At 43.5% G+C, this 24160-nt stretch overlaps 2 protein-coding genes and 1 long non-coding RNA gene across 9 annotated transcripts in view; 2 read left to right on the forward strand and 1 right to left on the reverse strand.

The window, feature by feature from the left end:
- Nucleotides 1-7362, forward strand: part of G3BP2 (G3BP stress granule assembly factor 2) — a 50370-nt gene extending 43008 nt beyond the window's left edge. Inside the window, exon 12 of the mRNA XM_068188181.1 lies at nt 6928-7362. Coding sequence (XP_068044282.1) covers nt 6928-6939 — 12 coding nt within the window. The 3' untranslated portion in view covers nt 6940-7362. The remainder of the gene's footprint in view (nt 1-6927) is intronic.
- On the reverse strand, nt 5731-11957 carry LOC137472802 (uncharacterized). Of its 4 annotated transcripts, XR_010998424.1 has the most exons (4): nt 11823-11957; nt 7619-7721; nt 6910-7315; nt 5739-6653 (listed from the first exon to the last, which is right to left on the reverse strand). It is a non-coding gene; the product is annotated as an uncharacterized lncRNA (long non-coding RNA). The 4 variants fall into 4 exon arrangements; XR_010998423.1 differs by lacking the exon at nt 11823-11957 and having other exon boundaries at nt 5731-6653; nt 7190-7315; nt 7619-9759; XR_010998421.1 differs by lacking the exon at nt 11823-11957 and having other exon boundaries at nt 5736-6653; nt 7619-9842.
- A 136-nt stretch (nt 11958-12093) lies between these two features.
- Nucleotides 12094-24160, forward strand: part of ANKRD17 (ankyrin repeat domain 17) — a 69727-nt gene continuing 57660 nt past the window's right edge. For 2 of the 4 annotated variants that reach the window (XM_068188160.1, XM_068188161.1), the window contains exon 1: nt 12094-12583. In XM_068188160.1, the coding sequence (XP_068044261.1) occupies nt 12215-12583 (369 nt within the window). In that variant the 5' untranslated portion in view covers nt 12094-12214. The remainder of the gene's footprint in view (nt 12584-24160) is intronic. The other 2 variants (XM_068188164.1, XM_068188165.1) reach the window with 1 other exon arrangement.

Raw genomic sequence — 24160 nt, forward strand, 5'->3', positions numbered from 1 at the left:
TGAATATATCCAAATGTACAGCCTTCAGTGCTTTTTGAGGGTATCAATTCTGAGACTTCTCAGAACTTGTCTCTACTTTCCACGTCTCTATGGCTTTTTGCTCTGCCAGTTCAACTAGGTAATCCACAAGATAACTGAGTATTGGCTTCATCTATTATCCATTTCTAAAGTCCCTCAACAAAAATCAGTGTTATATCTTGGTATGGGCTTATCTAAACGTTGTATCTAAATACAAAATAGATGCGGGAAAGAAATACCCGAGGTGCAGCTTTGCTCTATTCTGGAATTCCTTCTCAGAAAGATTTTTTTCCTTTGGTGTTTCTTATAATAATAAGATAATTATTGATAATTGCCTTTGATAATTGTCTCTGGAACTGAAATTGTTGCGGTGCTGTGATTGATTTTTGGCTCATGATAGGACTATCGGTGGAGATCTTTTTTTTCTTCCTCTTACATAAGTCCCAGAGATCTTTGGAATCCAGTGCATTCACTTGTGCCCTAGAAACGTTTTGGCACTCAGTTTCCAATTTCTGTGCTGCTCTGCTATGCTACCTGATGGCCTTTGGCAGGAGAGAAATGCCATTTAATGTGGTACAGTCAAGAGCCAAAGCTTAAAGCTTCTGTTTGGCAAGAGATTGTTAATATTTCTTCCCTAAGTTTGATACGCTTCAGCTTTAGCAATAAAAGAAATAATGAAAACTTTTGAGGAACATCAGGAAATGTTTGGAGCCTCTTTTTGTTTTGAATTTCTTTAGGCTGTTGATCCGTAACCTTCAAATTTAAAAAAAAAATATGGCTACAAACTTTTTTGTAACTTTAAGCAGGTGTATTTGCTAAAATCAGAAAAAAGCATGTGTAAAATGAGCTAATGATTCTGGCAGCCACTGGGTTTGCTCTCAACTTGAAACACTTTAAGAGTTGAAAAAAATCCTTTATGTCTAGAGGGGCTGTAGGACTTGTGGACACTGCTGACACTCTTACTTGCCTTATTTTTCATTTAGTTTCATTGTAAACTTAGGGGTTTCCCATCCTGGCCTAAAAACTGCCAAGCTGGTAAATATTTTCTCCTTCATGTAGAAACAGAATCTGTGTTACTGCTACAATTGTTCTCCTGTTCTGTTTTTTCGGTTAGGCCCTTGGGGTTTTTTATTGTTGGTTTCTTTCTTGGGAAGATCCTAATTCATCTCTTTAAGACAAGTTGTAAATGGTCAAGTGCTAAGGAGATAAAGGGAGTGATTCTGTTCTCAGCCTTTCCTTTATTCCTGAGCAAATGATTTCTTAAGATAAAGCCCTCAGAACTTTGAAAAATGAAAACATAGTCATTTTAAATGAAGTCCTGGAGCAAGAATAGCATTTCCCACCTCAAATTTCCCCTGCTGTCTTTGGAATTTCTTTAGCTGAGAGTGAGGGCCTGAGGTGGCAGCTCAGCAGGAGAAGAAAAGTTAGTAGAGCCATTTTTAGGTCCTTGTTACTGGAGCAGGCAGGACAAGATATTTTAAAATTTGGCACTGCCATTTACTTGCTGACATAAAAGGATAGTCCACTTCTGCATATTATGCTGCAATTACAAATTCTGAGGCTTCACGAATGAAATGTGAAGCATCCTGTCCCCACAAGTGAAATCCAAAGGCACGGTGAAATATTCCCACATTTCTGCCTTAGCCTGTGAAGCAAAGTTCAGTTAGTCAAATCCAAGTACCTGTACTTTTCTGTTGTAAAAATCAATTGTTTTTCAAGCAGCATTCAACCAGACCACATTTATTAGGTGAGCTCTGGCTTGTAGTTCCAGGTTCAGTACTTCCTTCAATGTGAATCAGATTGCCAGTGACATTACCAGGATGTAATGATCTCTTAGAAGAGAACTGGATTTGCAGCAGCAGCAAGAAAAGATGGCCTTTCTTCATGTTGCTGTTTTCCTTCCCATGTTCTCCTTTACCTGGGTTTGTTGCACTATGACATGTAATGCTGCAAACCTGGGATTCCCAGAGTTAAGGAAGTGACTAGAAATAATACGAAACTGAGGAAATGTTGCTTGGTTTGTTTGTTTTTCTTTAGAGTAGAGCTTATAAACTCTCATTTTCGAAGATGTGAATAATTGGGGTTTGAAATTCACTCTCTGAATTTGAGGGCCTTCAGGAAGACCTGATTTTAGAAGAAAGGTTCCTCAGTACATTCCCAGAATCAGAAAATTTCATCAGAGACCAAAAACTGTGACTGAGCTTAGCAAAGAGCTGTATGGTTCATGTGGTTCTCTTAAATAAGTTATCAAAAGATTGGTCCATACATCAGAGGAACTAAAGAGATCTATCAGGCAGATCTGTGGCTGTGCAAAGCCCAGATAGCTGTCATGTTTGGTTTGGGTTTTTTTTTTAATTTGACCACTAAACTGAGAATCCTTCTTGAGCCATGCAAAGAAATATTAACAACTCTTTGCACATGAAGCTTTTGGTGTTGTCTTTTGGATCAATTAGGCAGAGGCTACACTCCCAAGGGCATTCCTCTGTGGTGCTCTCCCACCCCATGCTGACAGTCCTTGACATTTGCTTTCTGCCCAAAGGCCTTTTTTGCTCATACCAACAGCGCTTCAATATTGCCAGTCAGGCATATCCACAGCCTATCCACAGGTCTCAAAAATCACCCAGGAAATTCAATTAAAACAATTAATGTAGTAGTGCCCTTCTCTGGTACCTTCATTTTAGTGTGAACTTGGGTTTCTGACTTTGCTCCTTGATTCTGAGTGCTGGAAAACAGAGTGGGTGTCTAGGCACTGGAGCTATTTCCAGTACAAAGAGGCTTAAGGCTTCCCTTAAAGTCAGTGCAGATCTAGGCAGATTCCTGGCTCCCTGGACTGGGAGATTGGAAGCTGGGCAAATCATGTGTTCAACCCAATTTTCCCTGTTCCTACTGGCAAAGAGGACAGCCTAGTGCCAACTCAAGACTGAGGACACTGTTCCTGGTGAGCCCAGGAAGCCTGAAATTGCTGAGTCTCTGATACGAACACAAGTCTTATGGTTTCTGAGGTCCTGCTGCACTGTTGGGCACTGCAGCCTCTTTGCTGTCAGCAAGGAGGAGTTTTGGGATGGATCCTTTGACATCCCAGAATACAAATGTTCTTATATCACTTGACAGAAATCTCTCAAGTACAGAGCCTGCCCTCCCTGCAGGTTTCTCAGAGCCAATATGGAAATATAACTATGGATCTTACGAAAGTTTATCAGTACTCTGATGTTTCCACTGAAGCATGGTGGATTCAGTTAATTTACATGCTTTATTGATGCACTTGCCAGTGCTAGGTTATTGGTAGGATTTGATGATCATGAAGGGACCAGTTTGGTCAGGCACAATTTGCCCTTAGAGAAGCTGTCCTGGGTCACTCCTCTGTCTTGCATGTGCCTCAGCACTGTTTCCATTAGGATCTGCTCCAAGGTCTTCCCTGGCACAGAGGTAAGGCTCAGCAGTCTGTAGTTCCATGGGTCTTGCTTTCTACCCCTCTTATAAAAAGTTTCCCTTTTCCCAGTCACTGGGGACTTCCCAGTCACTGGGGACCTGACGGCTGTGACTGTTCCAAGATGGTGGAGAGTGGTTTGGAGACCACATCAGCCAGTTCCCCCAGGACCCTGGGATGTGTGCTGTCAGAGACTCATGGCTATAGAATGTTCTATGTCATTCCCACTGACTTGGGCTTAGGTTATTTTGCCTGTCCACCCACAAGAAGAAAACTTCACACTCAAGCTGGTAAAAAAATTCAATCCAGAACAACGTAACATCGGAACTAAAAATTATTGTGTGGAGAAATTGAAATTGAGACTAGGCTTACCAAGGAACTTCTGTGTATTTTGTTCGTTAGTTAGTTTTCAAAGAAAAGCAAGATTATTGTGTTTGATTCTTTGATATCAGCTAGGCAACCTATCTGTTTCCCCTTCTGAAAGGAAAATCAAGTTTTCCCTTCCTGCTTTTAGTATATAAATGCACTTTAGGCAGAGACTCCTGTCTCCTGGGCACTGATACTGCTTAAGGAGCTTTTCGGCAACTCACTAATGTTACCAGGTCCTCTGTGCTGGATTTTGAAATATATTCAGCACTGGCCTAATTCTGGTCACGTCAAAGTCAGTGCCAAAACTTGCCTGATTTCTCTGGAAAGCGAGCTCGATAAAAAGGAGGTTGTATCTTGGATCTTTCCACGCAGATTTTCAACCCTCCCTACAATATTTTAAGGAAGTTCATTTCACACCAAATGACAGAAATGTTTTTAGATTGATTAGTGGACAAGTAGGACATGTACCTGCAAAAGCAGGTCTAGCTCAGGTAATATCGAGATGGCTCTAAAAATGATGTTCAAGCCTAACCTTTTCCTAAATGAGAGCTCTGATGGGGGAAGCTACGGTGTGTCCTGAATAAACAGGTATCAGCATTCCATAACAACTAGCCCGATGAAGCATTTTCCAAGCTCTCAGGCAGGAGAAATCTGCCACCTACTGTTAACAAAACTATTTGCAGAAGGAGGCCGTAGACCTCAAAACTGAGTAAAAATTTCACATTCCCGTGGGCAAGGAAAGTGACAATCGTAGAGAATTGCCACAATGATGCGTCTAAAAAAGAGATCAGCCCTCACTGGGGTTGGATGAATAATGGAAAGAAAACTTGGCTTGTTGATTAGTAATGATGTGTGATTTATTTGGTGCTCTTATTGCATATTATTTGTGTAGTGCTTATGGAGGCACTTTTCTTAAAGAATGTTTGCCTTGTCCTTATGGGTGTCTTTTTAAATTAAAGAAACATATTAAAAATACAGAATGTGAAAAGTTCCTTAAGATAGGAGGTAATGCTGATAAAGCACTCCAAAAATTCTGGACTGCTTTTCTGGATTGTAACAATGACTATCTAACAAAGAGATGCGTAGGATTTGGAATTAGGGCATATAAATGCTACATATAAAGTGCTTTGCTGAATCCAAGTTTAACACTCACTGAAATTAAGCAGCATTTAAGAGCTTTGGTGTACATGGAGAGACTGTAGTGATGTCTGAAGGTAAGCTTGGAAATTTGTGTTCAAACTGAGCTCTGGAGTTTGTATTCAAACTGAGTTCTGAAAAGTTAAGTATTGGAAATTAATATATTGTCTATAATTGAAAATGACACACTTGAGAAAACTTGAGTTGAGGCTGTGCATCAAAATTCATGAATGAAAATAAAAGATGCAGATTTACCTTTCAAGACACTCATGGGCTCACTCACCGGACAGTTATAAGTTTGACATTTGAGATATTTTCTCATTTAAAATGTATAAATGAACTCAGAGTCATAAAGAAGAAAGTAAGAGGATAACAAGTGGCAAAAAGAAAATTCACCCCACCAGCACTTTTTCCCTTTATTGAAAAGGTCACTAGTTGAGGAACACAGAGCTATTCCAGGTAGCTCCTAACTTTGTAACTAGCTAGCAATAAAGTCAATGGCATTGTAAATGCCACACACAGACAGAAATGCTTGTTTAGCCTGCTGGAAATAAATTACACACAAAATAATCACTTAATATTTACTGTCCACTAAAAAAAAAATCAGGACATACATATTTAAGATTCTTCAGTAAATGCTTTAGTAAAAATTAGTAAATGCTTTAGTAAAAATTAATTTCCAAACCATTGGAAAGAATTAAAATCAGACTAGTTTTAGCTGCAGGTGTGTTGCTGGCTTTTAGCTCCACCTACTGAGTGCAACTGAAATAACAGAAACACTGAGCTCTCCTCTGTTTTTAAAAAACCGTGTCCCAAGGGCCCCTAAAGCAGAGCAGGAACCCACAATATGTAGCTGATAAATGAGACAGCTCACAGTGAACAAGTGAGGGCAGGTTCTGTTTGAAAACAGAGGCTCCACAGGACCTTGGAGGTTAGGGAATTTTATACCATCAAAAACTTGTAGACAGTTTTTCTACTTCTAATTTGAACTCTGTAAAAATATCTTCTTCCACTTTAAGTGCCTTTCTGAGATATCAGAGGCATTTCTTACACTGCCTTCACTTGAATACAAGGTCTTACTGAGTTTTACATGGAGATTCCCACTCCCTTCCTTATCCAGAGATAAAACTGCCCCGGGAGGATAAATATTTTCAAGGCACACTCTATATGAGGAGAGAAAAAACAGCCTGAGCCTTGTTGTTCTGCATGCCAGCAGAAGGCTGCTTGTGTAGAGATCTTCCAAGCTGCTCCAGGAGAAGCCGTTTCAAGGACTAATTTCAGAACTAATCAATTGTTTACTTAAAAAAGTGGTTACTATAGAAATTATCATTGTGGATTGGCTGAACCCAGGAAAAACACAAAGTGTAAGAAATGTTGATCCTTCTGGCTGACTCCTGTGAAGCCCACAACTGATGCTGCCTTAATTGTCAGCAATTAAAAAAGAGAAAAAAAAAAAACAGCAAAGCATTAATTTGACAAGTAAACTTTAATACTCAAATATAGGTGATGTGGCTTTGGCTTGAGAGGTCTCATTTAGAGTTTTGGATTACAGATCACTTATACATGAAATACACAAAAAAATTCACTTTATCTTATGATTTGTCCTGTCTTTGTTTTATGTTACCCGCTTGAAGAGAAAGACTCCAGAATCTTGTCCAGATGCCCTTTGCCTCTATTTGCCATGGTGTTTCTCAGGTTTATACTCACAAAGGATAATAATTTTGAAAGCTTATCAAGCATATTGGGTGCCTGAAACACACCTTTGGAATAATTTATGCATGTTAAAATGTAAGGCTCACAGAGTACTAATGCATTTTAGGATTTCAAGTGCTTAAGCCATTTCTTAACTAAGACTCCCAAAGTACTACATATATTACAGAACATATGTTTTGTTTTTTAACAGAGCACTAGCAGATTTATTCATCAAATCAGTTGTTGAAAGATTTTGCTTTCTGGACTTGTTTTTCCTTTCACAGTTCTCCCTGTGAGGAAGTGGTCAGAGCTGGCATGATGTTCTAAGAGCATCATAGAACATGCACCATCAGTATCTGAGATGGAACACAATGATTCACAAGGCACTTGAGTGGAATATGTTGGTGTGTTTCCAATAATATTGATCACGGATAAGGACAGCCAAGGGCAAAATCACCTGACTTGCTGCACCAAAATGGCAGAAGTTGATCCCAAAGGGGCTTTCAGACTGGAGGGGTTTGAGTGTGAACAGTAATGTAAATTTACCTTCTGCTGTAACTCTATGCACTTCTGGGCTAGCGCTGCTCCTCTTAAATTCTCCATCTGTCTGGATTGTTTTTTATTTTCTTTACTCACAAGGCCACACCACCTGAGATGCTCACAGGAAACTCACTGTATTGAAGAAATACAGATTGTTTAAAAATGTAATTTAAAGCAAATTATATGGCTACATAAAATCTGTTTTAAATCATTCTTTTCCATGTGCAATTTATTGGGATTAAAACTGAGTGGTTTAGACAAGGCTTAAAATGTGTCACGGACAACTGTACTTCTCTGAATGTTCAAACGTTTGTTTTCTTTTTCTTCTTTCTCCCTTTGCCTTGGACAGTAGTCATTGCATACTTGCTGAATAACTTCAGTTCTGTTATTTCTGTTTAAAATAAGTCATGGTGGTCTAATTGTAGTTTATCTTACCTCCCATTTCAGATGGATCTTCCATGCTGGCACCAAGGAGGTCCAGTGAGCGAGTCCCTTTGGTATGTGTGTTGAGACAATACAATCTGGGGTTCACAGTTCCCTGAATGATACAAATAAAAACATTCCAGCACACGTAGAAGCTGCAAAGATGACAAAACTGTACATATCAAAGACAACAAAAGCATTCACCAGTGACAATGGCAGGATTTGCGGTTTGGATTAAAGTTTACTTGGATGATCAACTTGGTGGCCTTGTGGAAGTTGTAGCAGTCCTGCGTTTGGGTTAAAAATTCAAGAAGTTATGAACTTTTTTCAGTCCCTGTATTAATTGCAAACAAAAACTCATGCTCCCTTGCTCTCTGCTTCCTGACCTTGACAATGACACTGCTTCCAGCAGCTGTAAATGAAACTGAAAGCAGATCCATGAGGCTAATTATACCACAGCCAAGGTTTCAACACATTGTTTGTCCTGTAGAACTTTTTAAGGAATCTGGCACACAGGAGACAGTTCCTGAAAGTATTCACTGAATCTGGACCCCAGGCTTTCCCACTACTCCTATGGAGTGCTCAGTGGAATGATAAATAACCTGGAGGAAATAGAATAAATACAGAAGCAGAAATCACAGATGAAAGAGATAACAAAGGATTGTCATTTTTCTCAGTGTTTAGGAGGGCGGTGAGGCCCTGCCACAGGTTGCCCAGAGAACCTGTGGCTGCCCCATGCTGGGAAGTGTCCAAGGCCAGGTTGGAGAGGGCTTTGAGCAACCTGGGGTAGTGAAGGGTGTCCTTGCCCATGGCAGGAAGCTGGAACTGGGTGATCTTTAACATCCGTTCCAACCCAAACCAGTTTGTGGTTCTACGATTCCACAATTTCCTGTTGCTTTATGCTACAAATAAACCCAAGTGTCCAAAGTTAACCAACTTCACAGACTCACCCGGGAAGGAAATGTGTTTTTTGGGTATTACTGCCCTATTTAGAGCCTACACTGACTTTTCAGTGATATGCAATCCATTCCCTAAGAGCCCTATGAACACAGCTATGGGTCATACACCCTTGTGGAAACTAGGACACAAAAAAAACCCTAATAAAAAATATGGCTTATTTACTACTTCATTATGTCTTGATGATTATTATAGTGTTTACAAGAATGTTTTAGTTTGGGTTTCTAAAATACCAAGTGCTGGAGAAGTGTCACACCTCCCCAAGGCATTCAAACCATCCCAAGATTAGGAGCAGACTTATGTTAGCAGCTTTTGCCCACAACAAAATAAAATCTTATAAGCCCCATGGGTCTAAAACTGAGTTTCTCTGAAGAACTCAAGTGCTTTCCTTGCTGTTGCATTTGCAGAATCTCAGAGTCATTTAGGTTGGAAAACACCTCCAAGACCATCGAGTCCGACCTGTGACCAATCTCCACCTTATCAACCAGACCAGAGCACTGAGTGCCCTGCCCAGCTGTCTCTTGAACGCCTCCAGGGATGGTAACTCCACCCCTTCCCTGAGCAATCCCAATTCTTGACAACCCTTTCTGCGAATAAATTCTTCCTCATTTCCAACCTGAACCTCCCCTGGCACAACTTGAGGCTTATTTCTTCTTGTTCTATTGCTTGTGAACTGGGAGCAGAGTGCGACCTCTACCTGGTTGCACCCTCCTCTCTAGGGGGAGTTCTAGAGTTCCCTGAGCCTCCTTTACTCCAGGCTGAGCCCCCCAGCTCCCTCAGCCGCTCCTCATGATTTCCTCTCTAGACCTGTCCCCAGCTCCACTGCCCTTCTTTGGAAGGGCTCCAGCACAAAAGGCTCGAGCTAGGGTGGCAGGGAGAGGGGGGATAACCGGTGTGCTGTGAAATGGAGGAAAAGGACTTGCTCTGCAGTGCCAAATGAGGAGGCACCACTCTTTGATCAGAACAGAGGTCACCACCGTAAAAGAGACGGAACAAACAGTCTCTGACAGGCCGCTCTGCCTGTGCCAACACAAGCGGTGCTGCTAACTGTGCTCCATCTGACCCTGGGCTGGGGAGTACGACACACACAGATAAAACACTACGGCTGCCTTCGTTAGCAAGAAGCTGGAGCCTTTCCAAGTCTAACAACCTGAACGGATACTTGGAATAGGGTGCAAATGCACCCTGTATCAAAGGCAGTAACCCCAGCCCGAGCTCAGCGGCAGAAGCGTTCACTCGAGGCCATTTCCCACCTCACACCATCCTGGGAAGGGGCAGAGAGCTGGCAGTGAACAGCTCCAAGGGTAAAACCCAGCTCTGCAGCCACCCTTCCCGGACCCAGGTGGCTGAATGTGGTGCATTTGGATGACCTGTCTGGCTGCTGGTACAGCTAGAGCAATCTCGGGTGTGTTTTGTTTAAAGTCACCTACCTCTCAGATCAAATAATGAAGATCAGGTCACTTTTCCAGGCTTATCCATTGGAGAAGTGACATCCTGGTCACACGGCACCACAAATCTCAGGTTGTAGGGCTGAGATTACCTATATTCACTTACAGTTCTCTTTTCTGCCTCTTGTGATGACAACAAATGATACAATAATTAAATGCTAAATGACATATATAGTATATGTAATTGTAACAAATAACAAAGGTTTAATCTCTGCTTGCACCCCGATAGAAACCAGTAAAAATCAAAGCATTTGCATTAATTTTAATGCCAAAAAAAAGAGGACGAAAGTATTATTGTCACTGATCTGCCACCACACATCTCATGCTGGTGTGGTTTGAGATTTCTGTGCAGTCACACCAGGAAGGTGGAGGTAGTTGGCTAGAATATTCAGTTTATTCCTCCTGGATCACATCAAACTGTCATCTGCTGAGATATTTATAAAGGAATAAATAATAGTATATAGAAATATAGACATAGACCTTGTACCTGAAGATTAATCTTCTGAATTGGAAGGTTAAGAGTCTGTGTCAGTTATTTCCAGCTGACTTGGAAATAATTTAATTTAACAGTGGGGCTCTTACAACCAAGGCAGTCCTTTTATTAAGAACATACAGAGGCACGTATCAGGATGCTTTGGTGGGATTTCAGCAACACGAGGATTTGGGGGGAACTGTGCAGACTCCATGATGAGCGCCAGTTGAGGACTTATTTAAAAAGTAATGTGTGATTTCAGAGGAGCTGCAGACCTGACCGGTGCTCTACAACATCAGCCATATAAGAAAAACCACCTAAGTAGTCAAATAACAAGAGTCTCTTTTCATTTCTGTAAAATATAACCAGAATGGGCATTGTTGGTTTGAAACACCAATTCCAAAACATCCGTAGTGTACCAGTGCATAGAGCCATTACTGATCTTTACAATCATGTGTTTCTGTGGTTAAAATAATTTTTATTTTCAACAGATCTAAAAAGTAAAATGGAAAAAGCCCATTCCTTCAGTGAGGAAGCCACAATTAAAATATTTAACACATTTAACTTATATTTAACTGTGGTTACTGCAGGACTTGGTCTGCTCTAAGGGAGGCAATCCCAAGTATACTTTGGGGATGAAAATCTGGGGCAGGGGGCCTGAGGGCTGAATCAGGGCATGATGACATATTCAAAGGGTTTCATTAAAGAAATATGGTCGAACTTACGTGGGCATCTTAATGTTTGTCATTTTTAGTGAAATTGTATGAAAGTTGTTGTAAAACAGGGATTTGGAGGTTACTCTTGAATGCAGAGTGCCCGGTGAGAACCAGCTGTGTGGAAGAACACAGAATCCCAGAAACACTTAGGCTGGAAAAGACTACCGATTTCAACCTTTGACAGATCACCACTGGCTGCCATGTCCAGTCGTTCCCTGGACATCGCTTTTAACTGGAATTCTGTGCTCTGCAGTTTCACTGACCACTACTTTTAGTGATACTCCACCAATTTATTTTCTGACCCTTCTAGCGACGTCCCCCCTTCCCCCCATTTCTATTATAAGAGGCGTTTGGAGATTGCTTTTTAATGCATATTGTCCGCACTGTGTGAGAGAGCACCGCTTTTAGGAATTCTGACTGTTGTGGGGTTTCAACACGGGCCTTCCCTCACGGGGGTCTCCCGCCCTAGGCGCGCTCCCTCACGCTCCGCGGGCAGCGCCGCCCCAACAGACCGCGGGGTCTCGCCGGGCCCTGACGGGGTAACTCGGCTCCTCCGTGCCCACGGACGGCTCAAGGGGAAGGTTCCCGACGGAGGCCAGGCCGAGGTTACCCGTTGCCCTTACCGAGGCGCAGCGCGCTGAAGGCCGAGGGTGATGACGCAAGCGGCGGTTCCGGCGCCGGGGCGGTGATCGAGGCGGCGGCGCGGGCGGAAGGAAGGGAAGGAGGCTGGGGGGGAAAGTGGTGTGTCGCCGTCGCCGCCGCCGCCGCCGCGGTTCCATTGCCGGGAACGGGGAAGGGACGCGAGGGGAGCGGGAGCGGGCGGTGTGAGGGGAGAGCGCGAGCGCGCGCCGCGCGAGGGGAGCGAGAGCGGCGCGAGCGGCGGCCGCACGAAGTATCGCGAGAGTTGGCGCGGCGGCGGCGCCGGCGCTAGAGGTGACCGAGGCAGCGGCGGCCGCGGGCGCCTCCTCCTCTTTTTCCTCCTCCTCCTCCTCCTCCTTTTCCTTCCTCTCCGGCCATGGAGAAGGCGGTCGGCGCGGCGGTAGCGGTGACGGCGGAGGACGGAGGCGGTGAGGGCGGCGGCGGCGAGGCCGGCAGCGCCACAGCAGGGCCCGGTCCCCCGGAGGGGCCGAGCGGCCCCGCCGCGCCCCCGTCGCCGTGCGGGCCCGGGGCGGCCGGGCTGGTGCGGGTGTGCGACCTCCTGCTGAAGAAGAAGGCGGTGCCGGGCAAGGCGAAGCGCGGCGGGCGGGCGGCCCGGCCGGCCAGCAGCAGCGAGAGCGGCGGCGGCGGCAGCGAGAGCAGCAACAACGGCAGCGACGACGAGGAAGAGGAGGAGGAGGAGGAGGAAGACGAGGAGGAGGAGGAGGAGGAAGAGGAGGTCTCCGAGGTACGGCGCGGGGGAGGCCCCGGGGGTTTCCCTGCTGATCCGGTTTCATAATTCCAGCTCGCTCCCGGCTCCCCCCGCCCTCGGCCCTGCGGCAGAGCCGGGAAGGGGCAGCACCTCGTGGCGGGGCACGGCCGATCCCGGCCTCTGGTCACCCCCGCCTCGGGGAGTAGCCGCCGGGCCCCCCTGCTCGCCGGGATGCGGGGCCGGCGCCTTCCGGTTTTCCCCAGGGGTCGGAGGCTCCCTTGGGAGCCGCAGCCAGCGGCCGCCTTCATCCTTGGTGTGGCTTTTTCCCGAACGGAAAGGCCCAGCGGCTGCTGCAGGTGCTCTCTGCCGCCGTGCTGTGCGCCATGTGCTATATCGCGATGGATACGGGAGCCGGGAGAGGGAGAGCCGAGCGGTGGGAATGCTGCTGGCAAGCCCGGGATGAGGCTCCGGAGGCAGGCCGGAGCGCTGGCTGCGTGGCTGGAAAGGTGTTGGCGCGCCCAGTGGTGGCAATAGGTCGTCTTGGAGAGAGAGTGCAGGTAAAGCAGGTGAAGGTGCAGCCAGGCGAAAGCTGCCGGAGAGCCCAGGGTGTTGAACTGTTTTCTCCGAACCCGAAAGCCGCCCTGAATCCATGCAATGCAGAAAGAAGTCCAGGGAAGCATTAATAACTCGGTTTTGTCTGGTGGTAGGATTTTCAGGTAGGTATTGTTGGAAAAGGCCGGTAAGGCTGGGAGCCCCTTATTTGCATATGTAGTCACACAGGCTTGCTTTGTTGAATGGTTTTAATTCTGTAACCTCCCCAGCTAACATTCACTTCTGCTTTGTTTTTTTTCTGAGTAGTGTCCACAGGAAAGTCCACTTGAAGTTTTTTAGCTTTTCTTTGAACTTGGTTTCTAAGCGGTTTGGCTTTCAAGCGATATATCTACAGTTCTGTTAGAAATGGGGCAGGAAGGAAGAGTCTGATAGGTTCACGGAAGGGCTGGGCTAGGATGGTGATAGCTTTTTCCACGGTTGGGCAGCAGTCTGCTTTTTATTTCTGCTGAAGTTGATACAAGAAGCATTTTATCCAGCTCTTTGAGATAAATTGCATACAGGGAGCATGTCTCAGAGAGTCTGTACGCTTGTTTCTGTGGTGTTGATTTTTGGAACAGTCGATATCATTGTGTGGGTAGAAGTTTTTATGGTGTAAGACTTGTAGGATAGCTGGTTTGCTGCTGAACTGTGTTGTCCAGCAGTCCTACAGGTGCTTGGAGAGCTCTGCTGAGCGAAGGCCTTTGAGATTTGCTGTGGTGCTGTGTGGTGAAGGGATGGAGGCCCTGGAATGACTTCAATGTATAGGTTGACAAGCCCTGAGATCAGTTGCTTGTGATGGAAACATTGAACAGAATTTGTGTCAAGCGAGACCTGCTGGTGAAGTCACAGGCAGGTTTTATTTAGTGGTCCACAGCCGTTTTTCCCAATGGCTCCTTACACTGGGAGCTTCCAGGTGGAATCCTGTGTGCAGCAGGATGAGAAGGGCAGAGACAGCTGAGGAGTACAGGTAGTGGGTGAGGTGAGCCTTTGCCTGCTTGCTGTGCCCTCAGAGCCATAGGCACGTATTTCACATTCTTTGGGACCTGCAGAGAGGAAGAAATGCCAGTGATCATTAAATATCATGAGGCAGCAAAATCGTTCATTTTTTTTCTTTGATAGAGTGAGTGACATGTGCTATAGATACTGATATAAGCAATTTGTGAAGGCAGTTTGGGCATCTGGAAGCTTCCCTGGTGGTTTCATCTTATCCTAAGTGAGGGCTTTCCCAGGCTGGGTGGTCTGGGATTAAATATTAAGCAGGGCTAAGTAAGCAAGTGAATAATACTGAGATGATGACATTCAGGAGTCACAACAAAATATATACCACATGCTTCATTTATAATTGTTCTTGATCATGCAGGTTGCTTGCAAAAACCTGTTCTAGTCTTTCTCCTAGTGACTTCAGGATAAAGTGATGCCGCTTGTAGAATATGCACAGCTGAAGTCACAGTTTTTAGGAATGTGAGCATGAGGATGGCCTGATTAATGGAGCAGAGCATCCAACTTGAACATCGTTCCCAGCAGCTCCTGGGGAGGGAAAGTGTTTTGAGTTTTCTCAGTGAAAGGGAGGTTTCCTTGTCTGAAAGGAACCTGATGGTTGTTTTTGGCTTTTAGAAGCTTAAAACAAATCCCACTGTAGGAACAAAGGGCTTTTTGGTTGTTTGGGCGTTAAAATTTTATTTCACGTTTTCTTGAGTTGTGCCCAGCTCTGCAGTTGGATTGTGGTCTTCTGTCCACAGGCAGTGTGGAAGGCACATAAAGTGAAAAACACAAAGAAATCTAAGTTGCTGGTTTTGCTGTAAATGGAAACTGCTGTGGGAATGCTGCAGAAGCTGGTGTTCCCTCCCAACCGTTCCCTTCATTATCTCTGTAAACTTAAGATAGTTTGTCTTAGGCTATTTTTTGCCCTTCCCATGCTTAATACATTAAGACTTCTCTAATCTCTGAAGCAAAGTGCTTCTAGATTTGACTGCTAATGAGACTGCTTCTAAAAATCAGGAGTACAGTGGCAACAAGTCCAAGGAGTTCTAAAGGGAAACCTGGCGCATCCTGAATCACAGAACCCCCAGGAGTAGAAAGACATTGTTCAGCTTAGTTGCTGATGGAATGGAATCAGGAGTTATGATCAGCTGTTTTCATGTCCATGTCTAAATTCCATCAGATCTCAGTGTGGAAACACAGGCACTGTGGAGAGCTTTGGGAGCAGTTTAATGGAAATGTCATACCAACAACCTAATGAGCTCCAGCGACACTGTTCATAGCAACTTCCAAGGTTGATCTTTTAAGTCGCAGCAAATTACTGCAAAACCCCGAGACTTTAGGTAGTGGGGTCCACTGTTGTCTGTAAAAGGTAAATTGCCTTTTCCCTAAAAAACAGTTGTTAAAAAATGGCAACTTTTCTCGCTATACAGGAAGAGGAATCTTGAAGTATGAGAAGAATGACAGTAGGAGTTACATAGCAGGGGAGGTCAGCTTGCAGGTTCCTTCCAGGTGTTCTTGTACGTACAAATTTTGTTCAACTCTTCCATTCATAGTGAAAAGGATAAAAAATGAGCAGGTCCTCATAGCAGGTTGCTGCTTAGAAACCTGATGTCCAGAGTGCATTAGGGCTTCTCTTATTTAACACTGAAAGGTTTAGTTGTGTAATAAAAAATGTTTACAAGCTTATTTCAAGTCTTTGAACTTGGAGGATGTTTGCTGCTGGCAGTGAAATTTGTAATTGCCCTTTAGATCCATCTCAGGAATTTGTAAGTTACATCCTGTCCATGAATCTTGTGGTGATCCAAGGTGTAGATCCACCTTGGATTTGTGTGTATTTATTACCTTTTCTGTTACTGGATTCTTACATGCTGTGCAAAGGAGCCTTCCATAAGGTAATCCTCAGTTAACTACACCTGAAAGCACTGCCCTATGCAAAGGATACTTTTTGAGATGTTTTGGCTGTTTTTTAAGCGTTCTTGATTCATTTGAGCCTCCTGGAAGTAAAAGCTCTTTTTTGTTTTTTCAGCTGCAATTGAAATAGTAATTGAACTGAGCCACTAAGATGAAGTAAGTAGAACAACACAACACCAGCAGTCCTCTAAAATTTCTTCATGCAGAAGAAGCTACTCTGAATTCCTTGGATTCAGATTTAAGGCAAAGTTAATATGAAAACTTGGGGGTCCTGTTGTGGTTTCAAGAGCATCACAGGCCATGGTTGTAATATTTAAATTGGAAAAGACCTGAAGAGCTTAAGTGTTCAAATGAGCTGATTTGAAGCACAGAATTTATTTTAGAAACCTGTTTCCTTTTTTTAACCCTAACAGTCTTCATCAGAATCCTGGAGTAAGGCCTTTGGATTCTGCAGGACCGCCATGCCTGGCTTGACCACTGTGTGATGTGTTCCCTTCACTGCCAGTGCTTTCATGTCCTTGGGTCCTCACAGACATGACTGAGAATGCAGCTGACAGGGCCCTGTCCTTGTGAGTGTGTGACATCCCGAGGTGCAGTTCACTCTCAGATTCTGCTGCATTATCTTCTAATTCTTTTTTTCCCTGTCTGTTTCAGCTGTGTTTTGCCTGTACCACTTAGTTTCTTCCACTCAAAAGAGGGAATAAGAGAGAAATACTGTAGGATGATTCTCAAAAATACCTGAAATCTCAGGGCTTATCCCAGGGCTGTTGCTAGGGGAATCCTACAATCAGGTTTCACAGTAGTGAAATCTGCTGTAGTTGACCCCAGGAAGCATTAGCCAAAACTGTTTAACATCCCTTCTTTAGTGTTCCTGGACTAGGTTCCAGAAAAATCAGGTTGGTTAGACCTAATGCTTTTTATTTTTTTAAATTGTTAAATATTACTATATTTTTGTGTACTTTATTTAATTCAAGTAATCAGTGAATATCTGGGTTGAAAAAAAAAAGAAATCCCCCAGCAAGAAAGTGATCATTGCAGCAGGTGGAGTTCAATATTGGCAGCACCATGTGAATTTGTTTACTTCCTTAGATATTTCTTCAGGAAATGTCCTTATAAACATAATTCCCATGTGCAGGCTGGAGCCAAACACCTCACATTTTAAGCCAGTAATTCAGTTCTGTAAAGAGAATGGTTTCTCTGAAAGAGGTTTAGCTGAGAGAATTTCCTCATCTGTCAAGGCTGAAGGCAAATGGGATTATGTGTGTTTGGTTTTTTCCCTCTATCTGTGTTTTAAAACCAAAACTGTTGGTGCTTATTTAGGATATAGCTGATTTGCAATTGGATTTAGGAATTGAAAAATCAATGCTGCAGATCCAGGATAAGTAAGAAACCTTTGTTTTGGAGGTTAAGGGAACAAGCCCTTTTAACTTGATGTTAAATAAAAATTGCCTAAATTTGCTGTTAGTGTCTTTGGGCCATCTGAGCAGAATCCATGGCTGCCTGGGTAGACATGGTGTGTTTTTTCCTGAAATGCTGTGCTTCTGGTTTCTTGATGGTGTGGCTCTGTAGGTGACTCAACTGAAATGACATCCTGAAGATGCGCTGTGTCTGTAGAGCTTCTGCACCTGTGTGGAACTTCTTTTGTCATGTCCATAACTTCGGATCTGTTGAGTAAGAAAACTGTTGGTGAGGAAGGACTAATGCTGGCAAATGGTTTGGGTAAGGTCATTGAGCTAACGTGTGTATTTAGGGGAAAAGTCTTCCTTAACATGAAGTTAGCAGTGAATATCAGTGTGTCTTGGTGTTAGTGTGGGAATGCTGGTGACCTCCATCCAGTCATTGTGCAGTGTCCACAGGAATTCTGGAGAAAAAAATCCATTGTTGACCAATGAAGGGCAGCATTTCCTCTGTGCTTGCACTAAGCAGTGCTTTGTGTTAGTCGGTACTGGGAGAGGTTATCTCAGTATTCCAGATGTTTTTCAGCTGGGTTATCCCCCATAGACCGTCCTAAGCTCATGACTGTGCAAAGAGCTAAAGCCACATGGAGGTATTACTTAACAGTTGTGTCACCTTGTTTTCACATGAGGTAATAGTCGTACACCAGCCTAAAAATCGGCCACAAAGCCAGGCATGTCTTTAATACATCCTTGTTTGTGCTTGCAGTATTTTCTTTTAGACTGCATGTTGTCATTAGGAAGATTCTGTTGGCGTTACTCAAAGCCGTTTTTGACAAATTCAAATTACTGGTGTTTGATGTACAGGAGTCATTCCTCTTCTGTGTTTTACCTGCATCCTCAAATTCCTGGAGCATAATGGTATATTCTAGAAAATGAGCTGAAGTAAACCTTTATTTTATGTTTTTCCCTGCCCCACCCCAATATCTTACATGGTGTTAATCATCAAGAGTGGATAATGTGTCCAAATAAGCAGCTGCTCAGAGCTAGAAAGATGTCGGAACATTAAGAAATATGATGAAATACTGCTATTTAAAATATCAGGTTGGGGTTTTGACTTCCATTCTCCTCAAGTTCAACTTGAAACAATCAAAAAGTATCTAGATTCTTTATTTTTTAGGTTAAAACTGAAGACATTTTGCACTCAGTAATACGAGCTCAAACTGCTGCTAAGGGGGCTATCTCATATTTGGTCTAGGATTTGCCTTCCCTTGCGCTGATGTACAAGGAATGGCTATTTCTGGGTCTGTACATCTGTCCAGCTGTGCAGGAGCAGTTTTGGGGACTGCAATCTCAGCAGAAGGGGAGTACCTGAAACCCCCCCGTCTCATGCAGTGAATGACTCAGAAATAAGAGGAGGAAGGTCGCTCTTATCCTCCCAGCTGTACCTCCCAGTTCTTCCCACGCATAAGAAAAAACTAAACACTTGAAGGAGAAGCTGAAGCTCCCTTGTGCATCTGTGTCTGGCAGGTGACTCACGTGTTTTCCTGTCCTGGAGCAGAGCTCTCCCATTTCCAGACTTCAGGTATTCTTGCCTTTTGTTCTGTCTTGTCCTGAAATGTTTTGCCAGTGGAATTTTCCTCTTGATGCTGTTCTGCAGGTGCGAATTGTTCTCCTCCACAGAATAGGGAACAATGCTTTAATGTAGTTGAAATGTTCAAGTCATGATGTGACTTAGTTTTTTTCCTCAAATGCTCGGTGCTGTTCAGCCCCTGCATCAGCGTGGGTACCTAACCCACTGAAGTTGGGGGAGTTGGGCTTGGAGGAAGGAAAAAAAAAAGGCGTTCAGTGCTCCTCCCAGCCACTTGGGAAATGATGTCGTTGGAAAAAAACCTCAGTAAGAGAAAAAACACATTTCCAGTTGATCAGTTCCTGGATCCAGTTTGTCAGGCACAAGAGCTTGTGCTGACACAGCGGAGAGCAGGAACTCGGGCAGGGAGGAGGATGAGCACTGCCTCTTTCGGTGGGATAATTCATTTAAATCCCTGTCATAGAAAGCATTTGCATTGTTTCTGAGGACTCCAATTGGTAAGAATGGTGCAGATCAGTGAGAATTCTTGTCTTCAAGGGCAAACAAGTCCTCTTGACACTTCCTCTGGATCTTCGGCTTGGAAGTGACTGGAACAGATAAATCACACAGAATTTTTTTTTGTGTGTGTGTTGTTTAAAACCTTAGAGCTTCTTCAGATAAAATCAGCGCTGACTTTGGTCTCTGGTGTTTGTTCAAGTTCTTGAAAGTAGTGTATTAAGGATAGCAAGAAAGAGAGGAATTAAACAGGATTTTATTAAAATACTGCAGCCTTTTGGTTTATCACCATCACTTTTGTGTCACTTAGTGCAATGCAGCAAAGGAGTCACTTTGGAGACTGACTAAAAAAGTCACAATTGTGATCGGAATCATAACACAAAAAATCAAGCTGGCTTAAAGGAAAAAGTGCTTTGAACGTTACAGTCTGCTCCATGGATGAACATATGCCTTCTGTCCATCTCTGTCACTAGCAGAAGTGAAAGCTGGCATAACAGCATGCTGGTATTTTTGTGGAGAATCAGCTTGATCAAAGAACTCCTCAGGGATAAATATAGTGGCCGGCTTTCTGTGCTGAACTTCAGAAAAGGGCTTTTCTGGAGCTTGCATTAGGGGGGAAGTGTCTACAGTTCTATGTGAAATCACTCTCTAAATGCACTTGTGTCTTCAAGTTGAGAAAATTTACTAGTTTCTTTAGGCTGAGGTGGGTTTTAGAAACATGCTAGTACCTGCACCACAGCTGGGTTCTGCAGAAATACTTAGGTTAGGGAATGGCCCGGTGTGATGTGTTGACTTAACAGCTTCCCTCTGCCCAGAGTGAGGAATGTCTCTCTCTGTGCCCTCTGGAGCTGAGCACTGGTGGCACATCTGTGCCAGGGGCCTTGTCTGTTATCAAAGTTGGTATGGATGCTGATTCTTCCTGTGCTTCGGAGCTGTTGTGGCCCAGCGCTGTTCAGTTACATCAGAGTATGGCCAAAACCTGAGTTAGACCTAGAAAAATCTTACAATAATAATAATAATCTACTGGTTTTGAAGAAGAGGATGAAGTAGTGACACCCAGTAAGTACTTGTTTGAGTGAATTAGATATGAAGTAAGGCTACCAGTAGAACTCTAAAAGAACTTTATTTAAAGAAATTATATTAAAAAAATTGCCGAAGTGTTTTCAAACAGGCAGATGTCTTCAATGATGGCTTTCATTGTAATCCTGAATTGGCTGTTACAGAGCACACAGCCTTTCCAAAAACCATTGGAATACTTGTTAATAGAAATAACTCAAGCAGTTGGTTTCATAACAAAACTATTGTCCATCCAGTCCACAAGATACTTCGTTTTTTAAAAAACTTTTTGTCAGCTTCCCCAGCATTTATTAAACTTGGTCATAGTAAAATAATTCTGTCAAGCTCTGTGTGTATGATGTGCTTTAAATGTGGTGGAAGGCACAGAAGCTCTTCTGTGAGAGGGGTGTGTTGGGTTGACAGGGGACTTCAGCTTGCCTGCTAGGGCAGTGAGGGGTTCAGCCATGAGGGATTCAGTGAGGGGTTTGAGGAGGGTTTAAGTTTTTTTTTTGTTTGGACTCTTGGACGCCCTTAGGGTTAGTCTTGGGCTAAAGTCAGGCTCTTACTTTGAGCACATCTTGAACTGAGGGCAGGTGTTTGCAAGCTCAGTGTTGTATCTTCTGGTAATGTAAGATAAACTGAACCTGTGATTTTATTTCTGGAGGCCCAGCAAAGAGGAGATGGGGAACAGGAGGTACTCAACTCCAGTGTTCAGCTAGATGTGTTTCTGTCTGGCAGCTGGTCCAACTACACTGGTAGTAAATGCTGGGAGTTGTGCTGTGTGGTCCCCGGCCTGTCCTGATCTTCCAGGTAACTTTAGATGAAAAAGGAAATTAACAACCATATTAAATGAAAACAGAGATCACATTAGTATCTAATTTTTATTCAGTTTTATGTGTTTTTCCTTCTTCAGCCTTATCCAGCTTGTTCTGTTAAATTCCAGGCTTGATACCGCTGTCACTGAATGGAGTAGGTTTTCCAGCCATTTTAGTCTATGAATTTGAAGATGCCAGCTGAGTAACTCTGATTATTGAGAGTTCTGTAAAATAAAGAAACATCAAGTACATTGTTATGGTTCCTGCTTTTGGAATAGGTTTCAAAATCTGGTATTAACCCAGTCCAAATTCATGATGAACAGCCTGAACGTAGAGCTGTTGAAACAACCATCCTGCTCACAACCAGGAAAAGGAAGACAGGGACATCTCAATCCGGCAGGTCCTGGATTAGAATTTGATGTGAGACTACTTCATTTAATATTCACTCAATTAGAATTTATGTGTAGAAGTAAATGCTAGATGAGGCCACTTAAAAAGGAGTAGGAGGCTTTGTCCTGAATAATGGCTTTTCCTGGTTTGAGGTTTCCTAATTCATGGCAGGGAACATGTCTGCACTTAAAAACTTTTAAAGAACTTGCACTCAAATTTTCATGTTCTGATGTGGAGGTATCGTGGATTAGTACCTGCCTTAGGATTTGGGAGGTGTTAGTATGGATGTTGTTGGACTGTACGTCCTGCTTCGTTGCACACACCTTCTCTGTCACCACTATTTCACATGTGGAATGAGAAAGGCATAGAAGTTCATTTGTCTGAGGAAGGGTCTTCCATGTCCCAAGCTGTGATTTCTGAACACGTCCCTCATTTCACTTGTGTTTTTCCCAAAACCAGGGTTCTTCAGTGTGTTCAAAGTCCTTGGCCTGCAGACTTCGAGCATTGTATTACCCAGTGAAAACATACTGGGTTTACTCTGTGGATAACTTAAAGGAAGATCTGTAATAGAAAGCTTAGACAAAAATGTCCACCAGTAATCTTAGATTTCTGCCAAAAAACCCTTTCAAAATGCTTGTGTGATTTTTGTCTCCCTTTTTCATCTCTTTTCAGGTACATTTGGATTTGCACTGGGCAGTTCCTCCGTAGCAAAATCATAGACGCTATCATCTCATGGTTGTTTTTTAGTGATGTTGTAGTTCAATTCATCCTCAAGGCAGTGCTGTGGATGAGTAAAGATACTTTCTTTCCTCCTTTTTCCATGCTTAGGTTTGCCTTAGGGAGTTGAAATCCAGAAGAATAGGGCTGATGTAAGCACTGACCAGGGTGGAAGGGTCCTGGCTGATGATCAGGGTTTGTCTCTCTCTGTGCCAGCATGCTGCTTGCTTGCTGGGCTGTAAAATGCATCTGCTCAGGTGTCAAGATGCATTTAGGCAGAGATAAATAAGGACTTTATTCAGAAATGTTTTTATATTGTGCCTCTGGCTTCTGTCTCAAGATGGATGGTGTAACAACAGGAGGCTGCTGATAAAGTGAGGATAATGAGCTCACAACTCTTGACCAGAGTGTTGCAGTCTCCCTCCAGACAGAGCTTGCTTTTGACATTCCCTGTCTTCAGGTTCCTGGGAAAAGTGCTATATAAACTGAGTACTTTTTGGCTGAGCTTATATGATCTGGTTGGTGAATCTTTGTATTTCTGTTAACTTCCTGGCATGATGGTACAAACTCTTAATTCAGTCGTGGAATTAATCACCTGGTTTTTTACTGACCTTGAATGAGAAATCCTCTATGAAATGGTAATGCAGCTGGAATGCTGAAATTCCTAATTCTTCAGCTATTACTGGGAGGAGGTCTCCACCTCTTTGAGAAGGCTTCTCTGGGCATGGAGTTCTTATATTCCCTGATGCCACCACATCCCAACAGTTCATTCAAGCTGCCAAGTCAGCTTCCACAGCTTAGTGCTTCTGTTTAGGGAGAACTTTTAGCACTTTTAGTGCTCCTGTTTAGCCCGGAGGAGGGCTTTATGAAGGGAATTGTGGAAGTTACTCCATCAGACAGGTCATAACTATCCTAGTCTCTCAACGCTCAGTCTTGAAACATTTTCTGTGTACGCAGTCTTTTAAATGGGCATAAAAAACCTTGGGGTGTGTTAACTGTGGTGCTTTCAAAGGTAGTTAAGTCACCTTTTCCAGATTCTAGTTTCTTGGAGCTGTGGAAAACCTGGATCTCATGAATAGCATAAGGAAAAGAAGTCCATGTTTTCCAGCTTTGTCCCTTGACCAAAAGGAGTAACACTAACTGAACAGAAAACACTGAATGTGTCAGAAGGGTCTGGAACGCCTTGCTGCTGCCCTAGGCCAAGGGAAGAATAGGCTGGAGAGAAATGAAAGATCTGTCTTGGCAGAAAACTTAGTTTTTGAGAGGGAAACCATCTTAGATGGTCAAAAAAAGTTGTTACGTGGTTGTTAGAGAAGAAAAGTATGTGGCTTGGTTATCAAAGTTTCCTTGACTGTGGGAGATAACGGAGCTTAATCAAGAGGGGTGTGATAATGAGAATGGGCAGCAAGGATCATCTTGTGACTGTAAAACTCATGTGAAAGCTCCACTGTAGCTTTTGTCAGGAAAGTCTGAAATGCTCAGAGAGAGACATTGAATTATAAGGCAGAGGGAATAAAAAAATCAGAATAAAGGGATGCCTTCAGTATTTATCAGGTTGAAGCCCATCATCCTTGCACATCCCCACCCCAATAATGGAAATGGAAGGAAGAAAGTAGGTTTCTTTTATTTGGAATTCACTGAAGCACCTGCCTGAAGGATGCTGGAAATTTAG

This window comes from Anomalospiza imberbis, chromosome 4 (assembly GCF_031753505.1).
Source record: "Anomalospiza imberbis isolate Cuckoo-Finch-1a 21T00152 chromosome 4, ASM3175350v1, whole genome shotgun sequence".
Lineage (NCBI taxonomy): Eukaryota > Metazoa > Chordata > Aves > Passeriformes > Viduidae > Anomalospiza > Anomalospiza imberbis.